The following is a 15,862-nucleotide window of genomic DNA, read 5'->3' as shown; positions in this document are numbered from 1 at the left end:
AAGCACTTGTCTGGCCTTAATTTATAATACAGAATTATTTATCGCTTCCGCGTAGCCATGTGAACTGGAATTATTCTGACAACGTTTTATGTGTACAGAGGTAAAGGGAAGGAGGCCTTCACAGGGGAGAGACTAGTTGATACTTCAGGACTGCGTTGTCGTCGTATCCAGGCACAGGTCCTTCATCAGATCTGGATACTGCCTGTATCCGGCGGACGGTAAACCTCGGGATAAACAGAGAGACTAATATTAGTGTAGACACCATCCTTCTAATGATGTAACGAGTACATCAAGATTTATGGGAAGTGTTCCTGGTTCAGGCTGACCTAATCTATGCAGCCTAACATTGAATTATAGAAGTCTATAATGTGATATGTGTATGCTAGGTCAAAGAGATGTGTTTTTAGTCTAGCTTTGAACTGACAGAGTGTGTCTGCTTCAGGAAGACTGTTCCAAAGTTTTGGTGCTAAATAGGAAAAGGATCTACCGCCAGCAGTCAGTTTTGATATTTTAGGTAGATCTCAATAGAAGTGAAGGACTATAATGCGTTAAGAGCTCGCTCAAGTACTGGGGAGCTAAACCATTTAGTGCTTTGTACTGTAAGTATCATCAGCATAACAGTGAAAACTAATTCCATGTTTCCTAATGATATCTCCTAATGGTAGCATGTACAGAGTGAACAGCAGCGGTCCTAGTACTGAGCCTTGTGGTACGCCATACTGAACTTGTGATCGATGAGACATCCAGTGTTGCCAATTTAGCGCCTTTGTCGCTATTTTTATCGACTTTTCAGACCCCTTTAGCGACAATTTTTCAAAAAGCGACTAGCGACAAATCTAGCTACTTTTTGAACAAACCTCAGTAACCTCCAAATGTTGCCAGCATGAGTCCTGCGAGCACGAGATTTGCTTTCTCCTTGCCGTAACACACCTCTCTCTGCGTCTACCCTGTTCTGTGAATGGCTGAGAGCAGCAGCATGGCAGCTAACAGACGTGAATGAGCAGTGTTGTTTCCACGGACGGACTTATCTTTTGTTTTATATTTAAAGAATTTAGTTTGACCATTTTATTTTCCTTTCTTTTCTTGTGCTTATTACTTGTAATACTCTCTATCACAGTGCTTTAGTTCACCCAGTTCCCAAACTCTCTCAATTCAGATAATTTTACACATATAAAAAAATAGTCATTCAATAGCTACTCGTTCTATTGTCTGACAAAAAAATATAGTAAATGAGAACAGCTTTATTGGACATTCGGCTATATTATATTATATTATATTATATTATATTATATTATATTATATTATATTATATTATATTAAAATACAGTATGTGAGCATGATTTTAATGAGAGAAAAACATTAGGCAGGCAGAATGCAAGTACGCCGCGATGACGTCATGAATATGCTAATTGACGTATGACGTCATCTAGCGACATTTAGCTACTTTTAGGGGAGGTGTTAGCTACTTTCCTTTGAAAATAGTTGGCAACACTGGAGACATCCCTTCATTTACTGCTACAAACTGATAACAGTCAGATAAGTATGATTTAAACCATGCTAGTGCAATTCCACTAATGCCAACATAATTTTCGAGTCTATTTAAAAGAATGTTGTGGTCAATAATATCAAATTCAGCACTAAGATCGAGTAACACTAATAGAGAGATACAACCACGATCGGATGATAAGAGCAAATCATTTGTGACTCATTTATAAATAATTTGTAGAGCTGTCTCGGTACTATGGTACGGTCTAAATCCAGACTGGAAATCCTCGCATATATAATTTCTTTCTAAAAATGAACACAGTTGTGAAGATACTGCCTTTTCTAGTATCTTTGACAGAAAAGGTAGATTTGAGACCGGCCTGTAATTGACTGATTCTGTAGGATCAAGTTGTGTTTTTTTTAACAAGTGTTTAATCATAGCCAGCTTAAGTTTTTGGTGTGTGTCCTAATGACAAAGATGAATTAATGTATTTCAATTAATGTACAATTAATGTAATTGAATTAATATTAAGAAGAGGATCTATGACCTCTGGAAGCATCTCTTTCAATAGCTTAGTCTGTATAGGATCTAACATACATGTTGTCGATTTAGATGATTTAACGACTTTAGAAAATCCTTCCTCTCCTATAGTAATGAATGAATCAAATTTTTCCTCAAGGTGACTACAATGATCTCCCTGATATAGAGTGTTATTGTTTTTTTCCTGATATTGTCAATCTTGTAAGTAAAGATGTTCATGAAGTCATTATTGCTGTGCTGCTTGGAAACATCTGGGGTTGAAGCTTTATTTTTCGTTAATTTAGCCACTGTGGCTAAAATAAATAAACAAACTCTATTTTTTTTTTCCAGTTTCCATTTTTCTGGCTACTCTCTTAAGGGCTCGAGTGTGCTCGTACCAGTGTTGTAGTCGAGTCACCGAGTCTCGAGTCCCCAGTGTTCGAGTCCGAGTCACCAAAGAAGAGTCCGAGTCGAGTCACCATTACCTGAGTCCGAGTCGAGTCTCGAGCCCCCAGTGTTCAAGTCCAAGTCGAGTCATCAAGGTTGAGTCTTGTGTTATTTTTCAAGACTGCCTACACTTCTCCACTCTGGCACATTTAAAGAGTTGATATGATTATAAAAGAGGGTCTACATTAAACAAAAATGACACCACTGTCACGATTGCAAAGGGAGTTTATTTACTGATTTTTTTCTTCTGCCACACAGCAAATTTTTTTCATTGATTACATGTACACTTTTCAACACAGTAATACATCAGCGACCTAATATATTGATATATTTCAATATCAATCCATCCAGCTTAATATTATTACAATGAGCTATGTTGACAAGTAGTTAATGCTTGCTGGGTAACATTAACGGTATATTACATTTCTACAATTACAACTATGTTCAACACGCAAAAACGATTAATGTTGTAACAATGATGTAAAGCAAGTTAACAGTTAACAATAAAACGACAAGCTTCTTTGGTTTTTACAACCAACAAGGCTTCTCCGGAGACTCCGTCTCCCATCCAGGAGAGTCCAGAGAGGACTCCGGTCCAGGCCACTAACACGGCCACGAAGGCCGTGCTCAAGACGCTCAACACTGGACGGCCGGCTCCGCCCTGGTCTCCCGAGCTGCCGGCTCCACCCTGGAGGCTTCCTGCTCTGGGTAAGCCACGCCCTCGTCAGCCTCCAGGGTGATTTTTTTAAAAGACTTGTGAAGAAATAATCAGTATGGGTTTCATGACCTTATTTCAGTGACAATTTTGTTTTGTTTTTTCACAACCCACGCATAAACGTCATTATCTCTAAACTATAAACTTTCACATACAGCTGCTGATATATTATTGTAGCAGAGTTTGTGCTGAATACAGTGTAATTAGACTTTAGCCATGAAAATGTCACAAGTAACAGAAATAAGCACAAATGTCAGAGCATTTCAGAACACCTCCAGGGCCCAGAAAACAGCTCAGACCCCAGAGGGTTAATTACTTGTTAGTTAATTTGCCCTAGCTGTGTCTTGTTTCCTTGATCTGTTCTGTGTACCTATTCAAGCCCTGTGTTTCAGTCTGTTCCACAGATACCATAGAATTGAACCAGTGCTGTAAACTGAATACTACCTGTTGCAAAATTGTCTGATTTCTTTAATAAAACATTTTTGCAAACTCCAGATAGTAGCTCACCCCAGAATCACTATTTAATAGCAAACACGTTGAAGATTAGCGGACAGGCTGTCAATTCATTAAGTGATAAGCTGTTTATAAGCTGTTTCACGAGTTCACAGTTACAAATAATCAGATAGAGTAGGCGTATTAGGCATGCCGTCCGAGCTCGGAAACTGGCCCGAACCCAGAGTACTCTTCCCGCATCCCTGGCTGGGGCAGGATAGGCCGAGAGTGAGGAGTGTATGTATAAATAGGCCTTCTCTCGTGAGGAGAGGATTTGATGGTCAGGTAGGCCAAGAAGTCTGTAGACTTCACTGAGTTCAATGCACTTTCAATCATCAGGCATGGTGGAAAGTGTTACACTGGCAAAACAAATATTTCATCATTTCGTGTTTAAAAATTATGTACTTATTTACAGCGGGTCTATTCGCACGGGATTAGTATTACCTGAGGTAATTTTTCCTGACCTTTTTACTGAAGGTAAAAGTCGCCGTAATTTTTACTGACATTGTCCGTAATGATTACTGAGATGTACATACTCTGGTATGTACTTTACCCCACCCCGCCATATTAAACTAGTCCCGTCCGAATATGGCTTTTGACTGACAGGTTGGGAGCCATGGGTGTGCGACTGGCTGTTATGAATCTGATAGGGCTGCACTCCCTGTCTGGGCCAATTAACACCAGTTTGATGATAATATTTAAAGCAGCTTGCCAAAGTGTTCAATAAAATAATACTCTATAGTGTTTAATTTATTAAAATTAGGGATGTACTGACACCAGCACACAGCAGCACAGACGCACAATCTTGTTGAGCGCATCCCTTTTTTACAGACATCGCTGGAAAGTTTGTAGTTTGGTCGGATATGTCAATAGCAAAGAAAGTAAAATGAGGAACATATTACTAACGTTAACTGGTGGTAAAGAGAGAGGTGAATAGCCTACTGCATCGACTTTCTCGACTTCTTGCGCTTGAATAGACAAATTCACAAGAGAATTATGTCAAAATGTGGCGAGTATCCTTGTGAAACATAGTCAGTTATGTCTTAAGTGAACATAAACAGTTGAGAAAGAAAACACGTGTGTAACAGTATGATAACATCATCACTAAACAGGAAGACAGGGCGGGGCATATCGAACAGCTCCTCCCCTTTTTTTAAATAGCCAATAGCGTTTGGTTTATATCACAGCTCGGCCAGAGCCGTTGAGCTCAATATAGCTTCAGTTTCCTCCTAATCTCTAACCGTTTCTCCTCATTTCCTCCATACCGCTTTAAAATACAGCATTCTGCAGAGTTCAAATGGGTCTGATATGTTTTCTGGTCTGCGGGACTCGATCACATGATCCGCTCTGTGTATCGTGTCTCTGGACCGGAGATGTGGCTGTTCACGTGACACTAACATGAACTTCATTCGCCCCGATGGAAAACATATTTACACTGTGTGAATCACTCCCTATACCCTATATATCACTCCCTATCCCCTATATATCACTCCCTATCCCCTATATATCACTCCCTATCCCCTATATATCACTCCCTATCCCCTATATGTCACTCCCTATCCCCTATATGTCACTCCCTATCCCCTATATATCACTCCCTATCCCTATCCCCTATATGTCACTCCCTATCCCCTATATATCACTCCCTATCCCTATCCCTATCCCCTATATATCACTCCCTATCCCCTATATATCACACCCTATCCCCTATATATCACTCCCTATCCCCTATATATCACTCCCTATACCCTATATATCACTCCCTATCCCCTATATATCACTCCCTATCCCCTATCTATCCCCTATATATCACTCCCTATCCCCTATATATCACTCCCTAGCCCCTATATATCACTCCCTATCCCCTATATATCACTCTCTATTCCCTATATATCAATCTCTATCCCCTATATATCACTCCCTATCCCCTATATATCACTCCCTATCCCCTATATATCACTCCCTATCCCCTATATATCACACCCTATCCCCTATATATCACTCCCTATCCCCTATATGTCACTCCCTATCCCCTATATATCACTCCCTATCCCTATCCCTATCCCCTATATATCACTCCCTATCCCCTATATATCACACCCTATCCCCTATATATCACTCCCTATCCCCTATATATCACTCCCTATACCCTATATATCACTCCCTATCCCCTATATATCACTCCCTATCCCCTATCTATCCCCTATATATCACTCCCTATCCCCTATATATCACTCCCTAGCCCCTATATATCACTCCCTATCCCCTATATATCACTCCCTATCCCCTATATATCACTCTCTATTCCCTATATATCAATCTCTATCCCCTATATATCACTCCCTATCCCCTATATATCACTCCCTATCCCCTATATATCACTCCCTATCCCCTATATATCACTCCCTATCCCCTATATATCACTCTCTATCCCCTATATATCACTCTCTATCCCCTATATATCACTCCCTATCCCCTATATATCACTCTCTATCCCATATCACTCTCTATCCCCTATATATCACTCTCTATCCCCTATATATCACTCCCTATCTCCTATATATCACTCCCTATATATCACTCCCTATCCCCTATATATCACTCCCTATCCCCTATATATCACTCTCTATCCCCTATATATCACTCTCTATCCCCTATATATCACTCCCTATACCCTATATATCACTCCCTATCCCCTATATATATCACTCTCTATCTCCTATATATCACTCCCTATATATCACTCCCTATCCCATATATCACTCTCTATCCCCTATATATCACTCTCTATCCCCTATATAGTGCACTATCTGCCATTCACCATGGAGAAAATAGTAGATGTGTGAACAAGTGACTGATTTCAGCCGCAGCTTCAGCATCTATTCATAATGTGGGGCGGAGCTTCAGGTGATAGAGAGCATTTGATTGGACAGAAAGTCTGATGAGAAGCTGAAGTGCAGAGTGATGTCATCAAAATCATTGATCCATATTTGCGTAAGTGAGAGACTGTACGTTTTGAATGCTTATATCTTCTAAATGTGAATTTTGTCATTGTTTAGGGAGCACACTATCTTATAGATAACAATAAGCTTTTAATTCATAGTAAAAGCCAAACAACGATTTTGATTTCATTGGGACTTTAAGGGACAGCAGCCTAATAAACCTACTGCTGTCTTAGTCCTTAAAGGGATAGTTGAAAAATGAAAATTTGCTGCTAATTTACTCACCCTCAGGTTATCCAAGATGTAAGTGTCTTTTTTTTCTCCAGTAAAAATGTAAAGAAGGTTTTTAGCTGAAACCATGGTCCTTGGTGATATAATGACAATCATATAATGCAAATCAATGGTTAGTGTCACTTATACAGGCAAAACAAAATGAATACAGAGATTCTGAAGTATATGATAGACACTTTACTATCCCATGAGGCCACGGGAGAGGATTTGTGACGCAACACAACTGACGCTGGTAGTTGACATGATAATGACAACATGGCGAATGTAGTATGTCCGGATTACCTTCATACTATACTCATTCATATTACATTATATAGAACATATTATTATTATTACATATTTAAAATAATACCCACTCGAGAGAGTATGTGATTTTGGATACAGCCAGCCATGTGTTTCCCTTTCTCCTGATGTGATCATGTCATGTGCTCTCCTTGCTTCATGTGTTGTTTTCATTAGTTGTTCTAGTCATGTGGTTCTCTGTTCTGTTTCGTCATTGGTTCATTGTTCATTGCTTTTAGGTGTCTTGTCAAGTCATTAGTATTTGTGTATATAGCCCTATGTTCCCATTGTCTGCTGTCTAGCTTTGTGTAAGGTGAGTTTATATTTGTTCAAGTTTATTTCAAGTCTTAGTTTATTTTGCATTTGTTTTGATGAAGTTTTGTTAAATAAATCTGCACATGGGTTCAGTTCAACTTGCCTCCAGTGGCTTCATTACAAGCTGGATTGGCTAAGGGAATCCCCAAAGACAGAGCTAAAAACAAATAGGAAACAATGGCATTATTCCCATTTTCTACCTATACTTAGTAAGTTAGTTCATGTCAACTAACGCTCATTAACTCAAGTGTGGGTATCTGCCAGTCGGAGTAATGGGCATGCCGAAAGGTCTTTACAATTGGTTGCAAAAGCTGCCTTATGGTGTAGGGTTAGGGGTTAGTTTGTGTTGTAGCATTGTGTAACTTTCGCCACTTTGACACACACATGTCCCCGACCTGCAGCTTTTCCTGTTTCCCTGTCTTCATTAATATGCAACTACATGCCAACAGACTCTCATTAGAGTATAGACTGCAGTACACTGTTAGGTTAGGTTTAGGGGTAGTATAATAAGTTGGCACGTAGTTACTTAGCTAGCAGAATTTCTAAAATGGACTATCAAAATAATCTAAAATGGAGCCATTCTCCTGTCAGATTTGATGTCAAAGTCATCTGCTATCAGTTGCTAGTTTTTGTTCATAAATGACAGCATGTTTTAGTCAGATGAATGGTGTATTGTGCTGGTGGTGCTCATCATCATGAGAGAGCTTGTGCTGGTGAAGTGCTGGCAGGTGCTCCATTATACTGTAGGACACTTGACTTGCCGATAATGAGCCTCACGGGCTTTATTACTCTGACATGTCTAGCACAGAAATTCTTCCCCCGTGCACCTCCCCCCCCCACACACACACACACACCAGCATCATTTCTGCCCAGAGTCACGCCATTCATCAGCGGTTTGAATAGATGCACGTATAAACGTAGCAGCTGCTAGAATGATCTTAACACAATTGTTTGAATACAAAGGGAGCCGAAATTTCTATTACAATGTTAAAATGTTTTTCATGTGAAAATGATGGATTCATTTTCTAGTTAAATTCTTAAATAACTTTACGAATGAAGACATTCGATCAAATGCATAATATTATTTATTCTTGTGACCTAAAATACAATCATATAAACTTGTAGGCACACATGATGTCTATACAGGCATTTCATCAAAACAATAGAACAATTTTTATATCAGAACTCCAACTGTATAAGAGAAACCCACTGTAAGCTTTGGGTCTTAGCAATTCCTGTACCCGTGATGCACATTTTCACTAGCTACATTTGCACAGATTATGCTATTCAAGTTAAATATCACATTTGATAAAGCTCTCCAGTACGCTACTACAGAAAATATGCAGCTGTTTACTTCACTCTGACCAGACAAGTGAGTTTCTTCTTGTAACAAATATAATATAGCACTTGAACTTGATTAATAGCTCACTGTACAAGAGCTGTCATGCTAAAATACATAATTAGAAAAGCTATCCTCTCAAAAGCACATGTTGATATTTCACTAAATATGTGTAAACACATGTTGATGATAGATCATGTTATTTCGCTTGAAAAACCCCTGCCAACTGTAGTTTTGTCAGCGATTAATATTATTATGTTTACCGTGTTCAAAAATGAATCTGCCAATAAGGTTTACAATTAATGTGACTGTGTTGTAGCTGATCTTTCCTTTCATACTACAATATTCCTTCATACAAATACTGTATATTACTGGGAAAATAGTCAACTCTGTGTTTGGAAGAGCACATTTATAAACTCATTAATAGACAGAAAACCTAAAAGCCCTGAAAATAAAACTAAAGCTTTGATACAATCCAATCGAAGGCATATAATAAAACTATGACAGCCGTCCTTAAAACCTTGACAGTGAGTTGCACAACTAACACAGTAACAACCATTTAGCTTATTTTAGTTGATTACTACTGGCCGCATGCCTTGACATGTTACCATTCAGTTGATGAATGCGATCATGAACTGCCATATGTGACGTCTCTGTTATAAACACATTCATTTCGCCCAGCCTGTGCTGTAAGAGGCAGCTGTTCTCCAACACAACGGCTATAAAGCTAATGCGACTATTTCGATCGATCTCAGGAATAGCTAGTGCTTTTAAATAGCTTTTAAAACCCTTGTCCTGATTTTACTGCTTTTTGAAATGCTTATTGATTTAAAAAAAAAAAAAAAAAAAGGTATTAGTACTGCCGCTGGGTTAGCCTGGGGTTTTCCCTTTGAGTTTGTGGTCTAAAAGGGAGTAAAACCGAGAGCAGAACAGGTTGCCAGGCACTGATGTTGCTGTAAACTTTGATTACACCACAATCACATCTGTGACAAGCTGGCGAAATTATGTCATTACAAAGTGTAAAATTAAAGGATTAGTTCATTTCAAAATTAAAATTTCCTGATAATTTACTCACCCACACGTCATCCAAGATATTAATGTCTTTCTTTCTTCAGGCAAAAAGAAATGAAGGTGTTTTGAGGAAAATATTCCAGGATTTTTCTCTATATAGTGACTTCAACGGGTTGAAGGTCCAAATGTGAGTTTCAGTGCAGCTTCAAAGGCTCGACACCATCCAGCCGAGGTTTACAGGTCTAATCTAGACAAAACATCACTCATCACTCTAAAGTAAAATTATATATACTTTTTAACCACAAATGCTCGTCTTGCACGTCCATGACTTCACGCATTACGTAATCATGTTGGTAAGGTCAGTCGGTAACCTGACGTATGTGGAAAATGTAGGGTAGGGCGGAAAACCAACGTCAAAATCGTCCGACATCGTTGTTTTACCTTTTATGAATGTATTTTCTTTGCACGTTCGCTTTGTAAACACTAGGTCTGTACTTCCGCGTGACCTTTCAATGTGATTACGCAATGTGTGGCGCATCACAGAGCTAGTGCAAGATGAGACTTTGTGGTTAAAAAGTATATACATTTATTTATTTATTTTTTAAATGACCGAAGGTTTAGCTAGATAAGACCCTTATTCCTCGGCTGGGATCGTGTTGAGACTTTGAAGCTGCACTGAAACTGACATTTGGACCTTCAACCCGTTGATAACCGTTGAAGTCACTATATGGAGAAAAATCCTACCATGTTTTCCTCAAAAACCTTAATTTATTTTCGACTGAAGAGAGAAAGACATGAACATTTTGATTCTGAAGTGAACTACTCCTTTAAAACTTTATGAACATTGGTTCTCTAGGCATTTCTCTACGGAGCCCCTAAAGGAACATGATGAAGGAAAAAATATGAGATGGAGGAAAAATGATTTGTCAATGCTATTGCGTTCTCTCGCAAATGTTTTGCATTCCCCCGAGAAACTTGGCGTTCCCTCGCAAAAACGCTTGCGGTCCACCAAGAAACTCAAAAAGAGAAAAGAGAAAGAGCTCAAAATGTTTTGCGAGTGAACGCAAAGTTTCTCGGTTGAACGCAAACATTTGTTAGAGAAGCATTGACTTATTGTTTGTCCTCCCATCTCATGTTTTTTTCCACCACCATGTCCCTTATTTTCTCCACAGAAAATAAAGTCAAAGAATAAGTAAAGAATGTATATTTTGCTCACTCTTTTGCATAATTGCATATAATGTTGGTGGATGGGACTAGTGCAGTCAGGCTCCTAAATGAAAAGGCATCATAAAAGTATTATAAATCGACTAAAGATCTTCCCCTCCAGTAAGCGAATGACTTCAGGAATATTGCGCATGAGTCATATGAACTGCTGTTTGTCATTTTGGACATTACCCCGTTTACTTAATATGGAAAAGAGCGCCCATTCTTCTTAAAAAAATTTTTTCAACATTTGTGTTCCACAGAAGAAATAAAGCCTTAACGGTTTACCACATTTTCATTTTTGGATGAACTCTTTCTTTAAGATATCCGAGTAAACTTTGCTCCTCTTCCAACGTTCTTGTCTTCAGGTGTAAACGGTGCAATAAAACCATCCGCAAAATGCTTTGGTTTTCCAAACACACTTTGGTTTTTCACATGACCACACATTTGCCCTTCAGCTTCTCAGCTCGTTTTTGCTGCTTGCTCTTCTTGCTGTCGATCTGAAGGCTCACAGTCCTGCGTTTCTCCAAGTTCAGAAGCTCCTGAAACAGCTCCTTGACGTTGTGATTGGTCTTGGCTGAGGTCTCCATGAAGGCACACTTCCACCTCTTGGCCGTGGCCTCTCCGTCCCCGCTCTCCACTTCACGGCTGTTCAGCTCGTCGTTCTTGTTTCCCACCAGCATGATCGGGATGTTCTCGATGTCTCCCTTAATCAGGCAGATCTGCTCGAAGATGGGCTTGAGCTCCTCCAGAGACTGTTTGCTGGAGATTGAGTAGACTAAGATGAATGCGTGGCCTTTAGTGATGGACAGGCGCTGCATGGCGGGGAACTGGTGGCTGCCGGTGGTGTCCGTGATCTGAAGCGTGCAGATGCTCTTGTCGCAGCTGATCACCTGCCTGTAGGTGTCCTCGACGGTGGGGATGTAGCTCTCGCGAAAGGTTCCCTTCACAAAGCGCAAGACCAGGGAGCTTTTGCCCACTCCACCGGCTCCAAACACAACCACCCGGTAATCATTGCTTTGTTCTGGCATAGCGGCGCTTAAAAAGACCTGGATGGAGGCAAAGTGAAAGGAACGCTTATGAAATACAAGCACCAGAAGTTTGACATCCCATCGACAACACTGTATTTGCATTATAAATCATGAAACGAGCCAAACATTATATTATAATATTATTATGATATTGCATTATTTTAAGTCTGTTTTAAAACATGATTTCGGTAGCCTACAGAGAGCTTTCTACAATATAAACATATAAAAATATATAAAGTAGGGGTGTAACAATATATCGTGTCATAATATATCGCAATACAAAAATGCATCAATATATGTATCGTGGATAGTGACAAAATTGTGGATAGTTCACCCAAAATGAAAATGTCTGTGTCAGTACTACATTAAACTACTATATATTGTTGAATATAATGTGTAATGATACAATGGGGGAATATTTGTGGGTTCTGATAATGCAGTATGTCTGATGTTACCAGTAAAAAGTGGCCTACATTATTTTAAATATATCTACTACAAGTGCAAGTATATTTGTCTAAAATAATTCTGTATTTTCAGCTCCAGAATCATGAAAAAAAAAAAAATTCTGATACCTCTATTGGGTTTCCAGTGCCAAGTCCAAGCCTATTCATTTACACACAATGTAACACCAAATTTAGCGTGTCAATCTAATGTACATTTTTATTTAACCTTTAAGGCTACCATATGTTGGAGTATCGCAATAATATCGTATCGTGAGTTCAGTATCGCGATATGTTCGAATCGTGACATGAGGGTTTCATTACACCCCTAAAATAAAGCATTCAAAATTCATGCAATTCGAAATCAAAAGTAAACTCAGATTTCTTATAATGAGAGTCAGTGGAGATACTGGCCAATGAGACCTCTGCCAGTCTGACATGTAGGTTTCCCGATCAGTTCATCCAGCAGGACGAATATCAAAGCCTCAACACAGGAGCAGCACATGCTCAGTGAGCACATGGATGCAAGCAAAAGCGGGACATATATCTGAATGCGTCTTTTCTTTGACGGTAAACGGGTCAGGATGTGATGCAGCGCTGTTTGATGGAGGCAGAATGCGCAAAACAACAGACCAACAGAAAACCGCACTAATCTGTGACTGTGAGTACCACTATACTATACCTTTGATATTCCTTGTTATATAATAAATTATATATAATAAATACGGTGTATTTAAAATAATAAATAATACATAACCCGATTTAATTCGCTGGTTTGAATGGATGCGCTTCAGAAACTCACCTAAATGCTGATGTACAAAGGCGTGATTTTAAATTCCCGTTGTCATGTCGTGGTGGACGATGGAGATGATGGGATATGGGTTGTTTTTCCTGAGGTCTGCGATCCCTCTAAAGGTCCATCTGAGGCATGACTGTGATGTTTAAAGGGAGCGTGTGTTTCCTGAGTGTCTGCTGACTCTCTCCCGTTCTCTCCCCGTGACGTCATCATCTGGGATTTCAGCCCGCTGCAAAACACACACGAAGCCCTGCCTCATTATATTCCTCATACTCATCAGACCCTTCCGTTTTTATAGTGGGCTGTATATATATATATAATTCATACACTCTAAAAACTGCTGGGTTAAAAAATAACCCAACCTTAACCACACCGCTGGGTCACTATTGGACAGAACACGCGCTGGGTTGGTTTGACCCAAGTGCTGGGTTTTACCATTTAACCCATATTTCTGGGTCATTCATTTGACCCAACCAGTGGGTGAAATTAACCCTCTTGCTGGGTTAAGTCTTACTCATGTGCTGGGTTATTTCTTGTCTCATTGCCTTATTAAAATTAGAAACAAATATTTGTTATATTATGAATGTAAAATAATTATTATCTCTGTAATACAATAAACCAGAGAGGCCACTGTATGATTTCAATCTCATTTTTTATTTATTTTTATTTTATACATTTCTTTAATACTTTTCTTTATCGAATACAAATGTTAATCAATGTCAAAGGTCTGACATGTCCCCCTCATTTCATCCCTGAGGCACAGCATGTGCAGCAATTCACCAATCATCTCATTTTGTAAATATTCAACCATGTTGGTCCTCACCTGTTGATTACACAAGTCAAGTCAAGTCATCTTTATTTACATAGCGCTTTTTACAATACAGACTGTATAAAAGCAGCTTCACAGTGATACTGTAACGTGAATATAATACAACAAAGTTTGTTTCTAGAAGAAAATTGCGTCATCGTCCACCTTAAGGCAAATCAATAATATTGTTGAATATTAAATGTCCCCAACTAAGCAAGCCAAAAGCCAAGGCAACAGTGGCAAGGAACCAAAACTCCATCAGGTGACAGAATGGAGAAAAAAACCTTGGGAGAACCCAGGCTCAGTCGTTTAGTTCTCCTCTGGCCATCGAGCGAACAGTGTATGATTATGATTCAGGCAGCATTACAGGTCAGAGGTCAGATTGAATAAGAAAATTCAGAATATTTATCCAGTTCCATCTGGTTAGAAGTCGGAGTCATCACACCAGTATGGAGACGAGTTTGTTGAGGATCAGTCGTGTCGATGAGGCCTTCACAGGGCTGATGAGGCTGGCCCTTCAGGGATGCATCATGGATGGGTCCAGGCGCAGGTCCACCTTCTGATCTGGATACGGCCTGGATCCGGCTGACTTCAGTAAACTTTAGAATGAACAGAAAGACAAACATTAGCATTCATGCCATTCCTCTTATTAAATAATGAGTACATCAGGTGTTATAGGAAAGTGTCCCTGGTTCCGGCTGACATATGCAGCCTAATAATCATTTAACTGATTTGAATAATAGAAATGTATAATGTTCTATATGAATGCCAGGTAAAAGAGATGCGTTTTAGTCTAGATTTAAACTGACAGAGTGTGTCTGCTTCCCGGACAATCACTTAGAGTGTTGTAATAAAACTGACATGCAAGTTAAGCTTTTTTTGTGGAAGTATCAATTTATTACTGAATATGCAATTAAAATTATTGCAAACATTACCAAATGACCAAATGTGAAAAACAAACAAAATGTGTATTCAGTATTTGTAGTATTATACAAATAATAGTATTATAGTAATAGTAATAAAAGAGTAATTTGGACAAATATTATCAACATTAAGGCATTAAAATAAAACATTATTTTATTAAAAGTAAAATATTACTGTAATGTTGATAGTGTCTTTAACATTAAAACTCACAAACCCACAAAGCTGCTCGTTAATCTCCTGACTGGCAGCGCTGATGATCGCCTCGTTTAGATGTTAACTTACACACAATAAAATGAAAGATGACATGCATGGTGGTAGGGTAGGCTAAGTTTACATTTTTTAAGTTTTAAATATTGACGCTCATTCGTTCAACTAAACGGGTATACTTTTCTTCTCAAAACTGGCGCCTGTCCATTTATTTCTCCTGTCCTCAGTCGCTGTTTATAAAGATTGCAAATCATACATTTACTAAAAAAAACTAGGCTATATCAAGCTCTTGAAAACCTTTTTTTTTTTTGGCAGAAACGATGGTTCGAGACAGTACAGAAGACACACGCAGACTGTGCTGGAACTTACCTCAGTCACTTCTTCTGACGAGTACTTCTAAAACTACGCCAGCAGACTTTTCACTCACAACTCACTAGCTAGCCTACATTAGAGACTCATTTCCCGCTGATTTTACGTACGAACCCTGTGAGGGAAACTGCGCGTATGGATTTCATACAAAACGCTTTTCTCACTTTTAAATATGCAACGTCCACAATGAATAGGCCTACGATAATTACATGATGAATTTAGAATTTAAACTGCATATTTCAAAA

The 15,862-nt window shown here is 39.0% G+C and overlaps 2 protein-coding genes across 2 annotated transcripts in view; one reads left to right on the top strand and one right to left on the bottom strand.

Annotated features, from left to right (window-relative positions):
* Positions 1 to 10,444: 10,444 nt before the first annotated feature.
* Positions 10,445 to 13,520, bottom strand: diras2 (DIRAS family GTPase 2). The gene is made up of 2 exons (XM_079862214.1): positions 13,316 to 13,520; positions 10,445 to 12,091 (listed from the first exon to the last, which is right to left on the bottom strand). Exon 2 carries the CDS (start codon positions 12,071 to 12,073, stop codon positions 11,474 to 11,476), a length of 600 nt encoding a protein of 199 aa, XP_079718340.1. The 5' UTR covers positions 12,074 to 12,091; positions 13,316 to 13,520; the 3' UTR covers positions 10,445 to 11,473.
* Positions 13,096 to 15,862, top strand: part of syk (spleen tyrosine kinase) — a 36,269-nt gene continuing 33,502 nt past the window's right edge. The window contains exon 1 of the mRNA XM_079862188.1: positions 13,096 to 13,168. The gene's annotated coding sequence lies outside the window, so the exon portion shown is untranslated. The remainder of the gene's footprint in view (positions 13,169 to 15,862) is intronic.

Source organism: Squalius cephalus (assembly GCF_949319135.1).
Source record: "Squalius cephalus genome assembly, chromosome: 24".
NCBI lineage: Eukaryota > Metazoa > Chordata > Actinopteri > Cypriniformes > Leuciscidae > Squalius > Squalius cephalus.
The sequence above is the reverse complement of the archived record's forward strand: the minus strand, read 5'-3'. Positions and strand labels throughout refer to the sequence as shown.

Excerpts from the sequence above, each read along its gene's own strand:
- diras2 (XM_079862214.1), bottom strand. The coding sequence starts at position 12,073 with ATGCCAGAACAAAGCAATGATTACCGGGTGGTTGTGTTTGGAGCCGGT.